At 41.6% G+C, this 22058-nt stretch overlaps 1 protein-coding gene across 1 annotated transcript; it reads left to right on the plus strand.

Annotated features, from left to right (window-relative positions):
* The first annotated feature begins 2251 nt into the window (after positions 1-2251).
* Positions 2252-13565, plus strand: LOC121577798 (LETM1 domain-containing protein 1-like). The gene is made up of 9 exons (XM_045212712.1): positions 2252-2423; positions 7424-7557; positions 7909-8024; positions 8313-8395; positions 8612-8798; positions 10847-10948; positions 11363-11515; positions 11939-12035; positions 13172-13565. The coding sequence occupies exons 1-9, from the start codon at positions 2302-2304 to the stop codon at positions 13234-13236; spliced, it is 1059 nt and encodes a 352-aa protein (XP_045068647.1). The 5' UTR covers positions 2252-2301; the 3' UTR covers positions 13237-13565.
* Positions 13566-22058: the final 8493 nt, after the last annotated feature.

Below are 22058 nucleotides of genomic sequence, written 5' to 3' on the forward strand. Positions count from 1 at the left end.
TAACAAAGCCTACCATCAGTAACACACTACGCCGCCAGGGACTCAAATCCTGCAGTGGCAGACGTGTCCCCCTGCTTAAGCCAGTACATGTCCAGGCCCGTCTGAAGTTTGCTAGAGTGCATTTGGATGATCCAGAAGAGGATTGGGAGAATGTCATATGGTCAGATGAAACCAAAATAGAACTTTTTTGGTAAAAACTCAACTCGTCGTGTTTGGAGGACAAAGAATGCTGAGTTGCATCCAAAGAACACCATACCTACTGTGAAGCATGGGGGTGGAAACATCATGCTTTGGGGCTGTTTTTCTGCAAAGGGACCAGGACGACTGATCCGTGTAAAGGAAATAATGAATGGGGCCATGTATCGTGAGATTTTGAGTGAAAACCTCCTTCCATCAGCAAGGGCATTGAAGATGAAACGTGGCTGGGTCTTTCAGCATGACAATGATCCCAAACACACCGCCCGGGCAACGAAGGAGTGGCTTCGAAGAAGCATTTCAAGGTCCTGGAGTGGCCTAGCCAGTCTCCAGATCTCAACCCCATAGAAAATCTTTGGAGGGAGTTGAAAGTCCGTGTTGCCCAGCGACAGCCCCAAAACATCACTGCTCTAGAGGAGATCTGCATGGAGGAATAGGCCAAAATACCAGCAACAGTGTGTGAAAACCTTGTGAAGACTTACAGAAAACGTTTGACCTGTGTCATTGCCAACAAAGGGTAATATAACAAAGTATTGAGAAACTTTTGTTATTGACCAAATACTTATTTTCCACCATAATTTGCAAATAAATTCATTAAAAATCCTACAATATGATTTTCTGGGGTTTTTTTTCCTCATTTTGTCTGTCATAGTTGACGTGTACCTATGATGAAAATTACAGGCCTCTCTCATCGTTTTAAGTGGGAGAACTTGCACAATTGGTGGCTGACTAAATACTTTTTTCCCCACTGTATATCATTTTATTAAAGCAGTGTCAGGTACCAACTGAATATCCTACATTATAAGTTACATTAATACTTCACTCTGAACTTGTATTTACAATGACTTATTCTGACCTCAAAGTCTTCACCTGTAATAACTAGTCTAGAGCGCATCAGTGGGCAACATCTAGGCCAACTCGTTTGACAGACTGCCCTACTCAGCGGTTGTCACTAGTTACCACAGCCAGCTGTGTCGTAAAAATTCATGACAACAAAATGTAATTTAAGTTTAGGCTTAGGCATAAATTTAGCAGTGTGATTACAGTTACGGTTAAGGTTAGGATTAAAATCAGATTTTAAGAAGATCAATTGTAGAAATAAGCGGGGTTTAGCCATAATTATGACTTTGTGGCTGTGGTAACTAGTGGCAGCAGCTCAGCCTGATGTGATGTACAAGATTGCCATCTGCTGGCTATTTAGTGTCCCTACAATGGAGCCATTCGGGGCGTGTCATTTAAAATTTTTTTTTTTTACATTTTTTTGTCATTTAGCAGACGCTCTTATCCAGAGCGACTTACAGGAGCAATTAGGGTTAAGTGCCTTTCTTAAGGGCACATCGACAGATTTTTCACCTAGTCGGCTCGGGGATTAGAACCAGCGACCTTTCGGTTACTGGCACAACGCTCTTAACCACTACGCTACCTGCCGCCCAATTGTATCAAGTTAATTCTGTTTTATATTTAGACAAATGTGGCCTACATGCTGAGATAACATCATATTACATGAGATTACCAACTCATAAAAGTAGTAGAATAAGAAAATTGACTACTTAAAAATGGATATGGCCTCAATGGCTCTGCACTTCCGGTCACAGACGCCATTATAGGACAGATCACAGTTGCGATCTCTATACATCTCTATGGGTCGCTTGTACTTTCAAGCACTGCGACAGGCGAGTGCGGATTCGATTATGCTGAGTCGCGGCATAGGCCCATTTCGTCATCGGGAGAAAGCGGGGAGGGAGGCGCGCCCTTTTCAAATCGAACGGTCATTTTGTCAACAAGGCTGCATGGTGCATCATCCAGAAACAAACAAAGTATATTTTCCATACAATAAATGTTTGAATTGTTTAACTCGTTTTTATTGGGAAGGCAGATAAAGCATTTTTTATCAAAGGCAATCACTTTTGTATGGGGAAACACAGAATCCTACTAATTACAACACGTGTGTAATTACTTTACTTATGTTTTGAGTCGACCGGGAGGCAGCCCGGTTATAAATCGAATGCAATCAACATTCAGCCGATGCTAAACACGCCTATACCGGCGCCCGGGAGGGATTAATCGAACCCCCTCATTGACGCAACCTGCAGTGTAAAAACCACCATGGCGCTCTGCAAGAGAGGGGTCCAATGCTGTGTTACAAGGATAATACGATGCAGTTATCCATTTCAAGGGGTCTCAACCGTGTCGATATACACTCCAATGTTAGCCTACTCAAGACTAAGGTACTGAATAACTCGAACATTACCTAGCGTAGATGTTACTGAAAGATGGAGAGTAGCTAGCCTACTCGAAATGCTGTTGGTCATTCTCTTTAGTCCTTCTAGCTAGGGCTAGTCATTCTAATGTTGCAAGCACACGAAATAAACAATGTAGCTAACAGCATTGGCACGCAGCCTTCTCTTGTCTTAAACGCAGGGCAGTTTCTGGGGTGTTTTGGTGGTCGGTACTAGCTTCTATAGCAACAAAGGCATAAACACCGGCTATTTATATCTAATTAAAATTAGATTTTAAACCTAACCTTAACCGCACTGCTAACCTTATGGCTAAACCTTATTAAGACCAAAAAGTATATATTTTTTATGTGCTAATTTTGTGTATGTGGAATCGGACTTTGTGGTTATAGAAGCCATTTTGGTAAACGCTATTTTTATTTGGGGGTGGGGCTTCGCCATGGGGCATAGAAAACATTTTGCAGTTTCAAAGCAAATTTCCTGCAGTTCTACACATTTTCCCATGGGTTGAAGAGAAATGTGCCGACTTGAAGCTAATATCCTGCATTCTACACGTTTTGCCATGACTTATGCCATGTTATTATGATATGTGAGTGAAAGTGACTAACAAAATCAATGGGGGCTCCTTGGAGGTCAAGGCCCCTGGGCACGTGCCGTGCCTTGCGTATGATTACTACAAGGTTTAGATTGCTAGGTAAATTAGTCTAGCCAGCTATCTATAAAATGTTAGCTGACATGGGCTAATTGAGTGACTATCAGTGACTAACGAGGAACAGACAGTTAGTCGCTTATGCCTGAAAACAGCACTGCTTAAACGGTATCAATGTAACCAAATACATTTGCCTTCCTGTAACCTTACTTTGTATCTGTTACTTTTATATTTGTTGATTTCCAGCACTATGCCAATACCTACAGTACCAGTCAAGTTTGGACACACCTACTCATTCCAGGGTTTTTCTTTTCTTTTTACTATTTTCTACATTGTAGAATAATAGTGAAGACATCAAAACTATGAAATAACACATGTAGGAACCCAAAAAGTGTTAAACAAATCAAAATATATTTTATATTTGAGATTCTTCAAATAGCCACCCTTTTCCTTTATGACTTTGAGTGGCGCAGTGGTCTAAGGCACTGCATCGCAGTGCTAGCTGTGCCACTAGAGATCCTGGTTCGAGTCCAGGCTCTGTCGCAGCCGGCCGCGACCGGGAGACCCATGGGTGGCGCACAATTGGTCCAGCGTCATCCAAGGTAGGGGAGGGTTTGGCCGGCAGGGATGTGGGTTCGTTTCCCACGGGGGGCCAGTATGAAGAAAAAAAACGTTGCTCTGGATAAGAGCGTCTGCTAAATGACTAAAATGTAAATGTAATGACAGCTTTGCACACTCTTGGCATTCTCTCAACCAGCTTCATGAGGTAGTCACCTGGAATGCATTTCAATTAACAGGTGTGCCTTCTTAAAAATTAATTTGTGTAATTTCTTTCCTTCTTAATGTGTTTGAGCCAATCAGATGTGTTGTGACAAGGTAGGGGTGGTGTACAGAAGATAGCCCAATTTGGTAAAAGACCAAGTCCATATTATGGCAAGAACAGCTCAAATAAGCAGAGAAACGACAGTCCATCATTACTTTAAGACATGAAGGTCAGTCACTCCGGAAAATTTCTTAAAGTGCAGTCGCAAAAACCGTCAAGCGCTATGATGAAACTGTCTCTCATGAGGACCGCCACAGGAAAGGAAGACATTTACATTTTAGTCATTTAGCAGACGCTCTTATCCAGAGCGACTTACAGTTAATGCATACATTTTCATACTGGCCCCCCGTGGGAAACTAACCCACAACCCTGGCGTTGCAAGCGCCATGCTCTACCAACTGAGCTACAGTTACCTCTGCTGCTGAAGATACGTTCATTAGAGTTAACTACACCTCAGATTGCAGCCCAAATAAATGCTTCACAGAATTCAAGTAACAGACACATCTTAACATCAACTGTTCAGAGGAGACTGCGTGAATCAGGCCTTCATGGTCGAATTGCTGCAAAGAAGCCACTACTGAAGGACACCAATAAGAAGAAGAGACTTGCTTGGGCCAAGAAACACGAGCAATGGACATTAGACCGGTGGAAATCTGTCCTTTGGTCTGATGAGTCCAAATGTGAGATTTTTGGTTCTAACCGCTGTGTCTTTGTGAGACGCAGAGTAGGTGAATTGATGATCTCCTCGTGTGGTTCCCACCGTGAAGCATGGAGGAGGAGGTGTGGGGGTGCTTTGCTGGTGACACTGTCAGTGATTTATTTAGAATTCAAGACACACTTAACCAGCATGGCTACCACAGCATTCTGCAGCGATACACCATCCCATCTGGTTTGCTCTTAGTGGGACGATCATTTGTTTTTCAACAGAACAATGATCCAAAATAATAATAATAATATGCCATTTAGCAGACGCTTTTATCCAAAGCGACTTAGTCATGTGTGCATACATTTTTACGTATGGGTGGTCCCGGGGATCGAACCCACTACCTTGGCGTTTCAAGCGCCATGCTCTACCAATTGAGCTACAGAGGACCACAAACCACACTTCCAGGCTGTGTAAGAGCTATTTGACCAAGAAGGAGAGCGATGGAGTGCTGCATCAGATGACCTGGCCTCAACAATCACCCGACCTCAACCCAATTGGGATGAGTTGGACTGCAGAGTGAAGGAAAAGCAGCCAACAAGTGCTCAGCATATGTGGGAACTCCTTCAAGACTTTTGGAAAAGCATTCCTCATGAAGCTGGTTGAGAGAATGCCAAGGGTGTGCAAAGCTGTCATCAAGGCAAAGGGTGGCTATTTGAAGAATTTCAAATATAACATATTTTGATTTGTTTAACACTTTTTTGGTTACTACAGTCGTGGTCAAACGTTTTGAGAATGACACACAAATACTAATTTTCACAAAGTCTGCTGCCTCAGTTTTGATGATGGCAATTTGCATATCCTCCAGAATGTCATGAAGAGTGATCAGTTTAATTGCAAAGTCCCTCTTTTCCATGAAAATGAACTTAATCCCCAAAAAACTTTTCCACTGCATTTCAGCCCTGCCACAAAAGGACCAGCTGCCATCGTGTCAGTGATTCTCTCGTTAACACAGGTGAGAGTGTTGACGAGGACAAGGCTGGAGATCACTCTGTCATGCTGATTGAGTTAGAATAACAGACTGGAAGTTTTAAAAGGAGGGTGGTGCTTGAAATCATTGTTCTTCCTCTGTTAACCATGGTTACCTGCAAGGAAACACATGCCGTCATCGTTGCTTTGCACAAAAAGGGCTTCACAGGCAAGGATATTGCTACTAGTAAGATTGCACCTAAATCAACCATTTATCGGATCATCAAGAACTTCAAGGAGAGCGGTTCAATTGTTGTGAAGAAGGCTTCAGGGCGCTCAAGAAAGTCCAGCAAGCGCCAGGACCATCTCCTAAAGTTGATTCAGCTGAGGGATCGGGGCACCACCAGTGCAGAGCTTGCTCAGGAATGGCAGCAGGAAGGTGTGAGTGCATCTGCACGCACAGTGAGGCGAAGACTTTTGGAGGATGGCCTGGTGTCAAGAAGGGTAGCAAAGAAGCCACTTCTCTCCAGGAAAAACATCAGGGACAGACTGATATTTTGCAAAAGGTACAGGGATTCGACTGCTGAGGACTGGGGTAAAGTCATTTTCTCTGATGAATCCCCTTTCCGATTGTTTGGGGCATCCGGAAAACACCTTGTCCGTAGAAGACCAGGTGAGCGCTACCATCAGTCCTGTGTCATGCCAACAGTAAAGCATCCTGAGACCATTCATGTGTGGGGGGTTGCTTCTCAGCCAAGGGAGTGGGCTCACTCACAATTTTGCCTAAGAACACAGCCATGAATAAAGAATGGTACCAACACATCCTCCGAGAGCAACTTCTCCCAACCATCCAAGAACAGTTTGGTGACGACCAATGCCTTTTCCAGCATGATGGAGAACCTGGCCATAAGGCAAAAGTGATAACTAAGTGGCTCTGGGAACAAAACATCGACATTTTGGGTCCATGGCCAGGAAACTCCCCAGACCTTAATCCCATTGAGAACTTGTGGTCGATCCTCTAGAGGCGGGTGGACAGACAAACAACCCACAAATTCTGACAAACTCCAAGCATTGATTATGCAAGAATGGGCTGCCATCAATCAGGATGTGGCCCAGAAGTTAATTGACAGCATGCCAGGGCGGTTTGCAGAGGTCTTGAAAAAGATGGGTCAACATTGACTCTTTGCATGAACTTAATGTAATTGTCAATAAAAGCCGTTGATACTTATGGAATGCTTGTGATTTATACTTCAGTATTCCATAGTAACATCTGACAAAAATATCTCATAAGCAGCGAACTTTGAAGACCAATACTTGTCATTCTCAACTTTTGACCACGACTGTACATGATTCCATATGTGTTATTTCATAGTTTTGATGTCTTCACTATTATTCTACAATGTAGAAAATAGTACAAATAAAGAAAAACCCTTGAATGACTGGTCGGCGGCTGGTGCAAGTGAAAGAGCAAAGACCACTTTGTCAGTCAGCAAAGTCATCATATTTCACAACATACAACCACATCCAAAGTGTTCATTCTTTCCTTGATTTAAGGGGAAATTTGTGGGTTAAATCAGTGTCAATAGGGATTGAAAGTAAATCTGCAATCCTCCTGCAGGCTACCACAAATTATGCTGCATCCAGAGGTTATGCTGGCTATTGTCAACAGAAATCTATTACATTTCCACTGAAACCCTATAGGCCTAGGTGTCCCAAACTAAACTCTTCCCTGTGCTCATACAACTACAAAACATCACATGGGATATATACAAAAACATAATCTTGAAACCGAGAACCAAATTCTTGTATGAACACTGGGATGATGTGTGGAGAGACTTACACAATGTCACAAGGTTTTTTTATTGTAATTTGTGTCTCTGAATCTGATATCCTGTTCTCTTCTACAGTGTATTATCTTGCAGGCACTACTCGTTATCTCAGGGCAGACTAGGCATATTTCAGAGAGCCAGTGAGAGGTATGAGAAATTCCTCGAGCATCGATTACCCCGCCTCTACATCCTTTATACCACCTTTGTGAAAGGTAAGTACTCCCTAACCAAAACAACACCCTCTAATGCCTAACTGACAACTTCTCATGAGCAGCTCCAGGGAGGGGGTTGACGGTGCTGAAGCACCCTCAAAAACAGGCTTAGCACCCCCAAGTAATAATGTATTATTACTTATGTGCATAGGTTGCAAGCACCCCTACGCAACAACCAAGCTACCCCTTAGCTAACTCAGTGCAACTTCTCCATAGCCAGTCTACAGCTGTAACATTTTCCTGTTGGAATTGGATAGCTCCTTTCCCTCTATTGTGCTGCCGAATGTGTATTTGTGTTTTTCTTTGAGGCAATACCATGAAGCATTTTTGCAATGTGTTTTTGTGTTGTAGGATTTCGGCTCATGGTGCACGATGTGAGGGAAACAAGGAGGATAAGGATGAAAATGCTCACTCAAGATGTTTCACTCAAAGAGCTGCCCTACCGCGAGATGGAGACAATCATTCTGGTCAGTGAGTCACATGTTGCACTTCCACCCTGGCAGCCATACATTTTGTGCAGTAGACACCTTGGTTGTGTCCCAAATGGCACCCTATTCCCTACATAGTGCACTACGTTTGACAGGGCCTCTAGGCAAAAGTAGTGCACTGTATAGGGAATAGGTGTCATTTGGGATGCAAATACCGTGGAGGCAGTTTGACAGTCATAAACTCTACAGCAAACTTGATAAAATATTCAAATGTAATGCTCTCTCTCTCTTTCTGTCTGTACGTCTTTCTCTATCTTAATCTTGCAGTTTCGCAAAGACATGATAAAAGCCATTCCCCTGGTGATAATCTCTATCCCGCCTTTTGCCATCATTTTGGTTTTCACTCTTATGTGAGTTGTTGTGAATCAACCAACCTGATATTGACAATATCAATTGCTAACAGTTTTAAGAGACTAATTGAAAAGAGTGCAATTGTAGTCATTTGTAGGGGAGTCATATGCATGCTTCCAAAATGGGGGGGGTTATAAATGGATGGTGAATGATGGGTTACCTCCAACCTCTAATCTGATATGTGTCCCCTCCTCTCCCTCTCCCCTCATTGGTAGGTGCCTGTTCCCTAGACAGCTCCTGATTCGTCACCTGTGGACTCCGCAGCAGCAGCAGGACTTCCAGAGGTTGTACCACGAGCAGAGATGCCGACACCGTGAGAACATCCTGAAGGGCGTGGCCTGTTCAATACCTCACATCAAAGAGTGGACCCTCCGCAGCCACCTGCTCACCCTTATCAGCAAGGTTCCTCATTTACCTCTTTAAACTCTGAGCATGTTTGTTCATTGAACACAGACATTTCAAACAGCTGCCATGCATTTCTTCTATTTTAGGCCTATACTGTAGGTAATGATTAATCACAATTTTGAAATGCATAACCAAAGACTGTCAGTCTATGTAAATATTACAGTTAACTTACTGTACATCTAAGGATGATCCCAGCTATACAATTTTGTGTTTACTAATTATCATTACATACAGTGAGGGGAAAAAGTATTTGATCCCCTGCTGATTTTGTACGTTTGCCCACTGACAAAGAAATGATCAGTCTATAATTTTAATGGTAGGTTTATTTGAACAGTGAGAGACAGAATAACAACAAAACAATCCAGAAAAACGCATGTCAAAAATGTTATAAATTGATTTGCATTTTAATGAGGGAAATAAGTATTTGACCCCCTCTAAATCAGAAAGATTTCTGGCTCCCAGGTGTCTTTTATACGGGTAATGAGCTGAGATTAGGAGCACACTCTTAAAGGGAGTGCTCCTAATCTCAGCTTGTTACCTTTATAAAAGACACCTGTCCACAGAAGCAATCAATCAATCAGATTCCAAACTCTCCACCATGGCCAAGACCACAGAGCTCTCCAAGGATGTTAGGGACAATATTGTAGACCTACACAAGGCTGGAATGGGCTACAAGACCATTGCCAAGCAGCTTGGTGAGAAGGTGACAACAGTTGGTGCGATTATTTGCAAATGGAAGAAACACAGAATAACTGTAAATCTCCATCGGCCTGGGGCTCCATGCAAGATCTCACCTCATGGAGATGCAATGATCATGAGAACGGTGAGGAATCAGCCCAGAACTACACGGGAGGATCTTGTCAATGATCTCAAGGCAGCTGGGACCATAGTCACCAAGAAAACAATTTGTAACACACTACGCCGTGAAGGACTGAAATCCTGCAGCGCCCGCAAGGTCCCCCTGCTCAAGAAAGCACATATACAGGGCCGTCTGAAGTTTGCCAATGAACATCTGAATGATTCAGAGGAGAACTGGGTAAAAGTGTTGTGGTCAGATGAGACCAAAATCAAGCTCTTTGGCATCAACTCAACTCACCGTGTTTGGAGGAGGAGGAATGCTGCCTATGACCCCAAGAACACCATCCCCACCGTCAAACATGGAGGTGGAAACATTATGCTTTGGGGGTGTTTTTCTGCTAAGGGGACAGGACAACTTCACCGCATCAAAGGGACGATGGATGGGGCCATGTACCGTCAAATCTTGGGTGAGAACCTCCTTCCCTCAGCCAGGGCATTGAAAATGGGTCGTGGATGGGTATTCCAGCATGACAATGACCCAAAACACACGGCCAAGGCAACAAAGGAGTGGCTCAAGAAGAAGCACATTAAGGTCCTAGAGTGGCCTAGCCAGTCTCCAGACCTTAATCCCATAGAAAATCTGTGGAGGGAGCTGAAGGTTCGAGTTGCCAAACGTCAGCCTCGAAACCTTAATGACTTGGAGAAGATCTACAAAGAGGAGTGGAACAAAATCCCTCCTGAGATGTGTGCAAACCTGGTGGCCAACTACAAGAAACATCTGACCTCTGTGATTGCCAACAAGGGTTTTGCCACCAAGTACTAAGTCATGTTTTGCAGAGGGGTCAAATACTTATTTCCCTCATTAAAATGCAAATCAATTTATAACATTTTTGACATGCGTTTTTCTGGATTTTTTTGTTGTTATACTGTCTCTCACTGTTCAAATATACCTACCATTTTAAAATTATAGACTGATCATGTCTTTGTCAGTGGGCAAACGTACAAAATCAGCAGGGGATTGTGTTAATGGCTAAAGGGAAAGCTCCACACCCATATCATGCTAATAATACAGTGTGGTGACTTCCCACACCAGCAATTAGTTGAGGTTGAGGCCTTTTGTGATATGAAAGAGTACAAGACTGTAAGTGGATGTTTTGCGTGGCGAATGCAGTTGAACCTGTCCTGCCTGGTCCAGTTGGTGTGTATCTGCAGAATGGGAGGGGCGATTTGAAATGTTTGTTATGCAGGTGCAGAGTGGGGCTCACCCCAGTGTGAAAGACATCAATGCAGTGAGGGATGTGTTTTCCGGACAACCACTGGGATTAACAGGCATGGACTCTGGTCAGATGGTAAGGATTTTTGGTGTTTATTTCAGAGTGAGCCTCTGCTTGTAAAGAGCATCTAATTTCATATCGTTATGCAATTATTTTTTCTAAGAAACTGAAAACTTGCACTTGAAACTTGGAGAGAGCAGGTTAGGAGGGTGAGGGTAAATGGGTCATCCCTGTATAAATATAGTTTTGTTTCGTCTGTGTGAAACACAAGGTTCTTTTTAACTCTCTTTGATTTGTTTGGGGATTCAATTCACATGGATGACTCATCTGACAGGTGTCTTTCTCACTCTTTCTCCCTGTCTCTCCATTTATTCCTCTCCCTACACTTCCCTTTCTTTCCTAATCTATATTTTTCCCATGCTTCCTCTTCCCTTTCTTTCCCCCTTCCTATATTCTTTATTTCCTATCCTCTTCTAATTAATCTCTCAGAGGCTGCTGTGCTCCCACCTCTTGCTGAACCCGTGGCTCCCTGGGTTCCTGCTCCGGCGCCGGCTGAGGGCCAAAGCCCTGGACCTGCTTTACTTGGATCAGGCTCTGGACACACTGGGACAGGGCCAACTCACTGACACAGAGATTAGAGAGGTCAGCCCCCCCCATATAATCCCATCTCAAGACTGCCATTTGTAGATATAAATAAAGTCAAAACGGTACTCACTCTCTCTATACAATGAGTTGAAACGGAATAGCAAGTGACAATCAGAGAAGTCAGGGGCCTCAACACTGTCATTTATAGATTAAAATCAAATCAATTAGCAAATGCCTTTACCCAAAGCAGAATTTGTATTCAGTAGATGTGGCCGATGCAGGAAGCAAACCTACAACTATATTGTAGCACTATATTCTAAAAAAGAGAGCCGTTGGAACTGCTAGCTGATGCACCAGTGTATGGTTTATGGCACAAAAAATAAACATACATTATAAACTTTGGTAAGACAAAATAGCAAGGCAAATGTTTTATCTTAAGTGTGTGATACGCTACTTCTCTTCCTCCCTCCACTTCTCCAGGCCTGTTACCTGCGGGGGCTCAATCCCAGTAGCCTCACCACTAGCCAGTGTCGAGAGTGGCTCCTCCAGTGGCTTCAGCTGTCCACCCAGCTCACAGGTCTGACAAGTTTTACTTACAGGCAGACCTAGGTTAAAATACTATTTGAAATAATTTCATCTACTTTATGTGTTTAATTGAGCTTGCCTGGCACGATGGAACCAATAGAATTGTCGATAAAGCGCAAACCCCTCCCGTGGCACTCAAGGCAGGCTAAAGCAAACACTCAAATATATTTGAAAGACTTCAAAAGGTATTTGAACCCAGATCTGTTTTACACACAGGGGATTGCTTGTTGTCATATATATGACAGCTTGGTTCACAATGCCAGTTGGTTCTATACACTCTATTTTTATCATGGCACATCCTGGCTTTTACAGTGCACCTGCTATACAGCATTATGCTATTGACCTGGGCCCGGTTTCCCGATAGCAATGGAACCTAGGCCTACGAGGGTTTTAACAATGCATCGTTCCTACAACAGCCGAAGATGTAACATGCGTTTCCCAAAACACAGCGCAGAAAGAACATTTGTTGGAGCATGTCGATACTGATAGGATCGAAAGAAAGACAGCGCTGCTCTCAGACCAGCTTTCTCCATTAAAATCTAACCTTAACATTACAATTATTCCACAATAATGACGACGAATCAGCTCTTAGAGAGATGCCACCTATATGGTTGCAAATATTGAGGCAGCTTATTTTTATGCTTACCCTATAATAATGTACTTTATCACAGATTTGGCACATCATTGCGCACATTTTGTTACACACTTAAAAGAAAATGGACAGTGTATAGCCTACAATTAGCAAAATAGAACTCAAGTGACTGAACATTAAATTGATTTCAATATTATTTAAATATTGGCCTATGTAGCCTATACTGTATTTATATTTTAATGCAGTCATCTCGGTTTTGATTTGAGGCATCTTTTTATCCTAGTTTGTAACAATTGCAAAGACATTGGCAACTTTGTATTTGTAGTCAACTTCGCTCCGAAGTTATCGGCGTTCACAGAGAGACGGATAAACAGCTTCATTCTACGTTTAGCAGAATCCTTCTGTGTATGAAGTGACGGGGGGGAGCATCTAACGACGCACTTAGCTGTTCTTTATTTTCCAATTGTCACTCATGAATCTCAGATTGTATTCACTATCCTTGTCTTATGCTGTGTCCCCTTCTCTGTGCTTTCTAGAATCAGAGACATCTCTTCTGCTGCACAACATGGTCCTGCTCTCAGTAAACTACCCCAGCTCCTGACCAGAGGAACAAAAGCATGCAGCAGTAACCAGACTATTTATTAATTTGCTCTCAGGCTAGAAAGTCTAATCTAACAGTGACCCTTGTCATCTCATTTTCTTGGGACAGAGAGGGAAAGAATGATCCAAACTGGTCAATTGATAACGTGGAGAATCAGTGATTCAGTGCATGGATGACTTTTACTGTGCTGTATGTCTTAATCCATTCCAGTTAATGGATGTCACACATATGGTTGCAATCACACATGTACGACTACGTACAGTTGAAGTCGGAAGTTTACATACACCTTAGCCAAATACATTTAAACTCAGTTTTTCACAATTCCTGACATTTAATCCTAGTAAAAATTCCCTGTCTTAGGTCAGGTAGGATCACCACTTTATTTTATAATAATAGTAGAGAGAGTGATTTTATTTCAGCTTTTATTTCTTTCATCACATTCCCAGTGGGTCAGAAGTTTACATACCCTCAATTATTATTTGGTAGCATTGCCTTTAAATTGTTTAACTTGGGTCAAACGTTTCTGGTATCCTTCCACAGGCTTCCCACAATAAGTTGGGTGAATTTTGGCCCATTCCTCCTGACAGAGCTTGTGTAACTGATTCAGGTTTGTAGGCCTCCTTGCTCGCACACGCTCTTTCAGTTCTGCCCACAAATGTTCTATAGGATTGAGGTCAGGGCTTTGTGATGGCCACTCCAATACCTTGACTTTGTTGTCCTTAAGCCATTTTGCCACAACTTTGGAAGTATGCTTGGGGTCATTGTCCATTTGGAAGACCCATTTGCGACCAAGTTTTAACTTCCTGACTGATGTCTTGAGATGTTGCTTCAATATATCCACATAATTTTCCTTCCACATGATGCCATCTATTTTGTGAAGTGCACCAGTCCCTCCTGCAGCAAAGCACCCCCACAGCATGATGCTGCCACCCCTGTGCTTCACGGTTGGGATGGTGTTTTTCGGCTTGCAAGCGTCCCCCCCTTTTTCCTCCAAACATAACAATGGTCATTATGGCCAAACAGTTCTATTTTTGTTTCATCAGACCAGAGGACATTTCTCCAAAAAGTACGATCTTTGTCCACATGTGCAGTTGCAAACCAAAGTACGTTCATCTCTAGGAGACAGAACGAGTCTCCTTCCTGAGCGGTATGATGGCTGCGTGGTCCCACAGTGTTTATACTTGCGTACTATTTTTTTGTACAGATGAACGTGGTACCTTCAGGTGTTTGGAAATTGCTCCCAAGGATGAACCAGACTTGTGGAGGTCTACAATATTTTTTCTGAGGTCCTCGCTGATTTCTTTTGATTTTCCCATGATGTCAAGCAAAGAGGCACTGAGTTTGAAGGTAGGCCTTGAAATGCATCCACAGGTACACCTCCAATTGACTCAAATTATGTCAATGAGCCTATCAGGAGCTTCTAAAGCCATGACATTATTTTCTGGAATTTCCCAAGCTGTTTAAAGGCACAGTCAACTTAGTGTATGTAAACCTCTGACCCACTGGAATTGTGATACAGTGAAATAATCTGTCTGTAAACAATTGTTGGAAAAATTACTTGTGCCATGCACAAAGTAGATGTCCTAACTGACTTGCCAAAACTATCGTTTGTTAACAAGAAATGTGTAGAGTGGTTGAAAAACAAGTTTTAATGACTCCAACCTAAGTGTATGTAAACTTCCGACTTCAACTGTACATACGTACTTACGCACGCACACACACACAATAGATATCACACATATGTCTGGTGGAATGAGTTGAAAAGAGATGCACTGGATAATATGACTCAAAAGAAGAAGCTCGCACACACTGGATACTTGCAAAGTTTAACTTTCTTATTTATTTGAAATGCAAATGTTTCAGTCTACCAACTGGTGTTCAGCATAGAAGTAGCTTCCCAAATATGCCAATGCAGCCCAGCTGTACCTTGCTCTTCCAAAATGTATAAATGTCCTGTTGTGGGGCTGTATATTGATAGTGTTAAGAAGATGGTATGGGACATTTTTGTGTGTGGTGTTAATGTAAGTGTCCCTTTAGTTAACTTCTTGACTTGGTAAGTGTGGTGCATTGTGAAATGATAGTCTGTCAGGTCAGAACACCAGTCTATAAGGCATATATTTTATATAAGCCTACCGTAATACATTTGTTACATAAGGAGACAGTTGTTTTTATTATCTTAATTTATTTTGATTATAACAAGCATACCACTGGAAACCATATTGCAACCATGTTTTACCTATATAAGGGAAATCCAAAAAATAAAGATCATTGAGTGTTACTTCATGTGTATGACACTGTAAGATCTATAAACCTTCTGTCTATCTATGCTGATCAATCTGTCTACTTCAAATCCTTGATTCATGAACCAGAGAGCAACAATGTATCAAGTTCTGCTCCAAAGCTCAGCAGTTTTTCTTGGGAAAAGGCTGCTATAGAGAGCAACAGTAATGGCATCTTTTTGTAGGCACTAACTCCGCTATGACTCGTTGGCCAAAGCCTATGGGGAAATGAATGTTTTTTTTGGGGGGATAAACGCAGAGAATAAGGTCTGTGGTAAACACAGGCTTAGGAGATCTTATACGTTTTGATCTATGAGAATCTTAATCAGCTAATGTCAATTTTTGTGAATTTTGAAGCATTTATGTAATCAAAAAAAGTATATAAAGACTTCATAATTCGTAAAGGTCATGTTAACTGACTATCTCATAGAACAAAATGCATAAGATCTCCCAAGCCTGTGTTAACCTCAGACCTTATTTTGGGCATTTACCCCAAAACCCCATTCTTTCTCCATTAATTTCCCCCATATGAATGGCTGAAAGAACCAGCAGTAATTAATTTCTGTTTTTTAGGACTACAATCGGGTGAGCTCTATAAGGACACTCCTGACCTTTTTTGTTGTTGTTTTTATTGCACAAACATTGTACAGAACAATATACAAATAGCACAAGTAACAAACAGCCAAAGTAAATGACAGATCAAACCAGAGACTCAAAAAAAGTATATACACTATAGACAAGTTACATTTTGACAAATACTGTAGACACGGATCATTTCCTATTTATACCTTTCATGGATGTTATATAATATTCCAAATGAGATGATTTTTTATACCCATGAACTTAATTTTCCCAATAAAATGAACAAGTCCATAATGTATTGGCAGTCACTGTGTATGTACAGTGCATTCAGAAAAGACCCCTAGACCTTTTCCACATTTTAAGTTACAGCCTTATTCTAAAATGGATTAAATAAACAAAAATCCTCATACCTCATAATGACAAAGCGAAAACATGTTTTTCTGATTTTCTTGCAAAAAATAAAAAAACAGAAATACCTTATTTACATACAGTGGGGAAAAAAAGTATTTAGTCAGCCACCAATTGTGCAAGTTCTCCCACTTAAAAAGATGAGAGGCCTGTAATTTTCATCATAGGTACACGTCAACTATGACAGACAAATGGAGAAAGAAAAATCCAGAAAATCACATTGTAGGATATTTAATGAATTTATTTGCAAATTATGGTGGAAAATAAGTATTTGGTCACCTACAAACAAGCAAGATTTCTGGCTCTCACAGACCTGTAACTTCTTCTTTAAGAGGCTCCTCTGTCCTCCACTCGTTACCTGTATTAATGGCACCTGTTTGAACTTGTTATCAGTATAAAAGACACCTGTCCACAACCTCAAACAGTCACACTCCAAACTCCACTATGGCCAAGACCAAAGAGCTGTCAAAGGACATCAGAAACAAAATTGTAGACCTGCACCAGGCTAGGAAGACTGAATCTGCAATAGGTAAGCAGCTTGGTTTGAAGAAATCAACTGTGGGAGCAATTATTAGGAAATGGAAGACATACAAGACCACTGATAATCTCCCTCGATCTGGGGCTCCACGCAAGATCTCACCCCGTGGGGTCAAAATGATCACAAGAACGGTGAGCAAAAATCCCAGAACCACACGGGGGGACCTAGTGAATGACCTGCAGAGAGCTGGGACCAAAATAACAAAGCCTACCATCAGTAACACACTACGCCGCCAGGGACTCAAATCCTGCAGTGCCAGATGTGTCCCCCTGCTTATGCCAGTACATGTCCAGGCCCATCTGAAGTTTGCTAGAGTGCATTTGGATGATCCAGAAGAGGATTGGGAGAATGTCAGATGAAACCAAAATAGACATTTTTGGTAAAAACTCAACTCGTCGTGTTTGGAGGACAAAGAATGCTGAGTTGCATCCAAAGAACACCATACCTACTGTGAAGCATGGGGGTGGAAACATCATGCTTTGGGGCTGTTTTTCTGCAAAGGGACCAGGACGACTGATCCGTGTAAAGGAAAGAATGAATGGGGCCATGTATCGTGAGATTTTGAGTGAAAACCTCCTTCCATCAGCAAGGGCATTGAAGATGAAACGTGGCTGGGTCTTTCAGCATGACAATGATCCCAAACACACCGCCCGGGCAACGAAGGAGTGGCTTCGTAAGAAGCATTTCAAGGTCCTGGAGTCCAGAGTCTCAAAACCCCATAGAAAATCTTTGGAGGGGAGTTGAAAGTCTGTGTTGCTCAGCGACAGCCCCAAAACATCACTGCTCTAGAGGAGATCTGCATGGAGGAATGGGCCAAAATACCAGCAACAGTGTGTGAAAACCTTGTGAAGACTTACATAAAATGTTTGACCTGTGTCATTGCCAACAAAGGGTATATAACAAAGTATTGAGAAACTTTTGTTATTGACCAAATACTTATTTTCCACCATAATTTGCAAAAAAATTCATTAAATATCCTACAATGTGATTTTCTGGATTTTTTTTCTTCATTTTGTCTGTCATAGTTGACGTGTACCTATGATGAAAATTACAGGCCTCTCTCATCTTTTTAAGTGGGAGAACTTGCACAATTGGTGGCTGACTAAATACTTTTTTCCCCCACTGTATGTCATGCAATAAAATGCAAATTAATTACTTAAAAATCATACAATGTGATTTTCTGGATTTTTGTTTTAGATTCCGTCTCTCACAGTTGAAGTGTACCTATGATAAAAATTACAGACCTCTACATGCTTTGTAAGTAGGAAAACCTGCAAAATCGGCAGTGTATCAAATACTTGTTCTCCCCACTGTATATCTCACTAGATCAGGATATTTAAGCCTTCATATATCTACTAGTTCTAATGTATCCATGGCATTCACGATTTCCTTAAGAGCATGAGGGTGATAGTTTGTAGTGTGATTTCCTTTTATGGTCCATTGAGCTATTTAAAACAGTATTATAATCTCCCACCATAATAATAGTCTTGAATTGTTTGCAGGGTTGATAATTTATTATATATATTGTCAAAGAAGTGTGGATCTTCATTATTTGGTCCGTAAAGGTTAATCATTATTTGGTCCGTAAAGGTCACCATTATCATTTATAAATTCACTAATCCCAAAGATGTTATTGGCAAACCAATTATGAAAAAATAAGGTTTTATTTATATTTTATTATCATCATTATTCCAAATAAAACATTTGTGTGGAGAAGTTGTGGTTTTGTAAAAGCGACAGATCGAAATTGACTGGGGGGGAGGGGATGGTCCAACTCAAGGTGTCATTAAAAAAATGCATTTTGATGCCATATTTATAATTATATAAAATATATGCAACGAATTTTCCACCAACTGGTTTCTGTGCCAATGCACCACACAATCAATATACAAAGCATACCGACTTTGGGCACTTCAATATCATGGTTTGCGTATTCAACACCATGATAAATAGACTTTGTCAATCTCGACAAACAGAAAATCCATCCTATCGTGTAGGCGTACTCAGTATCGAAGGCTTGGCTTGACAATCTCAGAATGTCATTAAACTTTTTGGTGTCTCTTTCCATTCATCATTTGGCCGCTGCACAGTTTGGATTGATTGATTTATTTTATGTGTCAGTTTAAAAAATCTATATATACACAACGATTTTTTAAAGTGACCGGGATTGCACAATAAAGTCGGGGGCTTATTTCCATTGTGGTCCCTATTTTTTACATAAATAAATATACAATTACAGAGACAAAAATATTCTCAACCTCCAGATGAGTATGAGGGGGGATTTTAAGTACAATTCTTACAAGCTTGTTTGGCTGGTAGCTTATTCTTTAGATGTTTGGGGCTGCTGGTGAACCATGATGTGCAGGCATAAAGAAGTGACACCGGACTAGCACACTTTCCAGAGTCTTTAGGGTGTCTATAGCTAGGTTTCCATCCAATTGGTGACAGATTTTCATGCCAATATTCTAAAATCTTCATAAAAACAATATGCCATTTCAGAGTTTCCTTTAGGAAGATTTGGTGCCGGACAACATGACAGGGAAGATTTTAATTTACCAGACATCCATATGCATTCAGAACTGACCTGTCGCAGCCAGCGCCATCAATAACATAGGGATGTTGGCCAAATGAGCCACATTTACAGTGAGGGAAAAAAGTATTTGATCCCCTGCTGATTTTGTACGTTTGCCCACTGACAAAGACATGATCAGTCTATAATTTTAGTGGTAGGTTTATTTGAACAGTGAGAGACAGAATAACAACAAAAAAATCCAGAAAAACCCATGTCAAAAATGTTATAAATTGATTTGCATTTTAATGAGGGAAATAAGTATTTGACCCCTCTGCAAAACATGACTTAGTACTTGGTGGCAAAACCCTTGTTGGCAATCACAGAGGTCAGACGTTTCTTGTAGTTGGCCACCAGGTTTGCACTCAGGAGGGATTTTGTTCCACTCCTCTTTGCAGATCCTCTCCAAGTCATTAAGGTTTCGAGGCTGACGTTTGGCAACTCGAACCTTCAGCTCCCTCCACAGATTTTCTATGGGATTAAGGTCTGGAGACTGGCTAGGCCACTCCAGGACCTTAATGTGCTTCTTCTTGAGCCACTCCTTTGTTGCCTTGGCCGTGTGTTTTGGGTCATTGTCATGCTGGAATACCCATCCACGACCCATTTTCAATGCCCTGGCTGAGGGAAGGAGGTTCTCACCCAAGATTTGACAGTGCATGGCCCCATCCATCGTTCCTTTGATGCAGTGAAGTTGTCCTGTCCTCTTAGCAGAAAAACACCCCCAAAGCATAATGTTTACACCTCCATGTTTTACGGTGTGGATGGTGTTCTTGGGGTCATAGGCAGCATTCCTCCACCTCCAAACATGGCGAGTTGAGTTGATGCCAAAGAGCTCGATTTTGGTCTCATCTGACCACAACACTTTTACCCAGTTCTCCTCTGAATCATTCAGATGTTCATTGGCAAACTTCAGACGGCCCTGTATATGTGCTTTCTTGAGTAGTGTGTTACCAATTGTTTTCTTGATGACTATGGTCCAGCTGCCTTGATGTCATTGACAAGATCCTCCCGTGTAGTTCTGGGCTGATTCCTCACCGTTCTCATGATCATTGCAACTCCACGAGGTGAGATCTTGCATGGAGCCCCAGGCAGAGGGAGATTGACAGTTATTTTGTGTTTCTTCCATTTGCGAATAATCGCACCAACTGTTGTCACCTTCTCACCAAGCTGCTTAGCGATGGTTTTGTAGCCCATTCCAGCCTTGTGTAGGTCTACAATCTTGTCCCTGACATCCTTGGAGAGCTCTATGGTCTTGGCCATGGTGAAGAGTTTGGAACCTGATTGATTGATTGCTTCTGTGGACAGGTTTCTTTTATACAGGTAACAAGCTGAGATTAGGAGCACTCCCTTTAAGAGTGTGCTCCTAATCTCAGCTCGTTACCTGTATAAAAGACACCTGGGAGCCAGAAATCTTTCTGATTGAGAGGGGGTCAAATACTTATTTCCCTCATTAAAATGCCAATCAATTTATAACATTTTTGACATAAGTTTTTCTGGATTGTTTTGTTGTTATTCTGTCTCTCACTGTTCAAATAAACCTACCATTAAAATTATAGACTGATCATTTCTTTGTCAGTGGGCAAACGTACAAAATCAGCAGGGGATCAAATACTTTTTTCCCTCACTGTACGTGTCCTTAAAAACAGCTATAACAAATTACAAAAACACTATTCCTTGTGTTTCGATGTGTAGCATATGCAAAACTTCATAGCCTATTTTTTTACTTGTTTTTAGGCTACTTTCCTAAAATAATAATTGTCCACCTCACGGTTCAGCTGTCAGAGATTTGAATACTAAATGTATCAGGGCATTGCATGCATAGGCCTATAGGCTTAGGTGTCCACTGTATAATATGAATATTTTAATTATATATATATAAAGTACCCGTCAAAAGTTTGGACACACGTCCTCATTCAAGGGTTTTTCTTTATTTTTTTTACTATTTTCTACATTGTAGAATAATAGTGAAGACATCAAAACTATGAAATAACACATATGGAATCATATAGTAACCAAAAAATTATCTCAACCACCTTCACCTGGAATGCTTTTCCAACAGTCTTGAAGGAGTTCCCACATATGCTGAGCACTTGTTGGCTGCTTTTCCTTCACTCTGCCGTCCGACTCATCCCAAACCATCTCAATTGGGTTGAGGTTGGGGGATTGTGGAGGCCAGGTCATCTGATGCAGCATTCCATCATGCTCCTTCTTGGTAAAATAGCCCTTACACAACCTGGAGGTGTGTTGGGTCATTGTCCTGTTGAAAAACAAATGATAGTCCAACTAAGCGCAAACCAGATTGGATGGCGTATCGCTGCAGAATGCTGTGGTAGCCATGCTGGTTAAGTGTGCCTTGAATTCTAAATAAATCACAGACAGTGTCACCAGCAAAGCATCTCCACACCATAACACCTCCTCCTCCAAGCTTTACGGTGGGAACTACACA

This window comes from Coregonus clupeaformis, unplaced genomic scaffold (genome assembly GCF_020615455.1).
Source record: "Coregonus clupeaformis isolate EN_2021a unplaced genomic scaffold, ASM2061545v1 scaf0043, whole genome shotgun sequence".
NCBI classification, from domain to species: domain Eukaryota; kingdom Metazoa; phylum Chordata; class Actinopteri; order Salmoniformes; family Salmonidae; genus Coregonus; species Coregonus clupeaformis.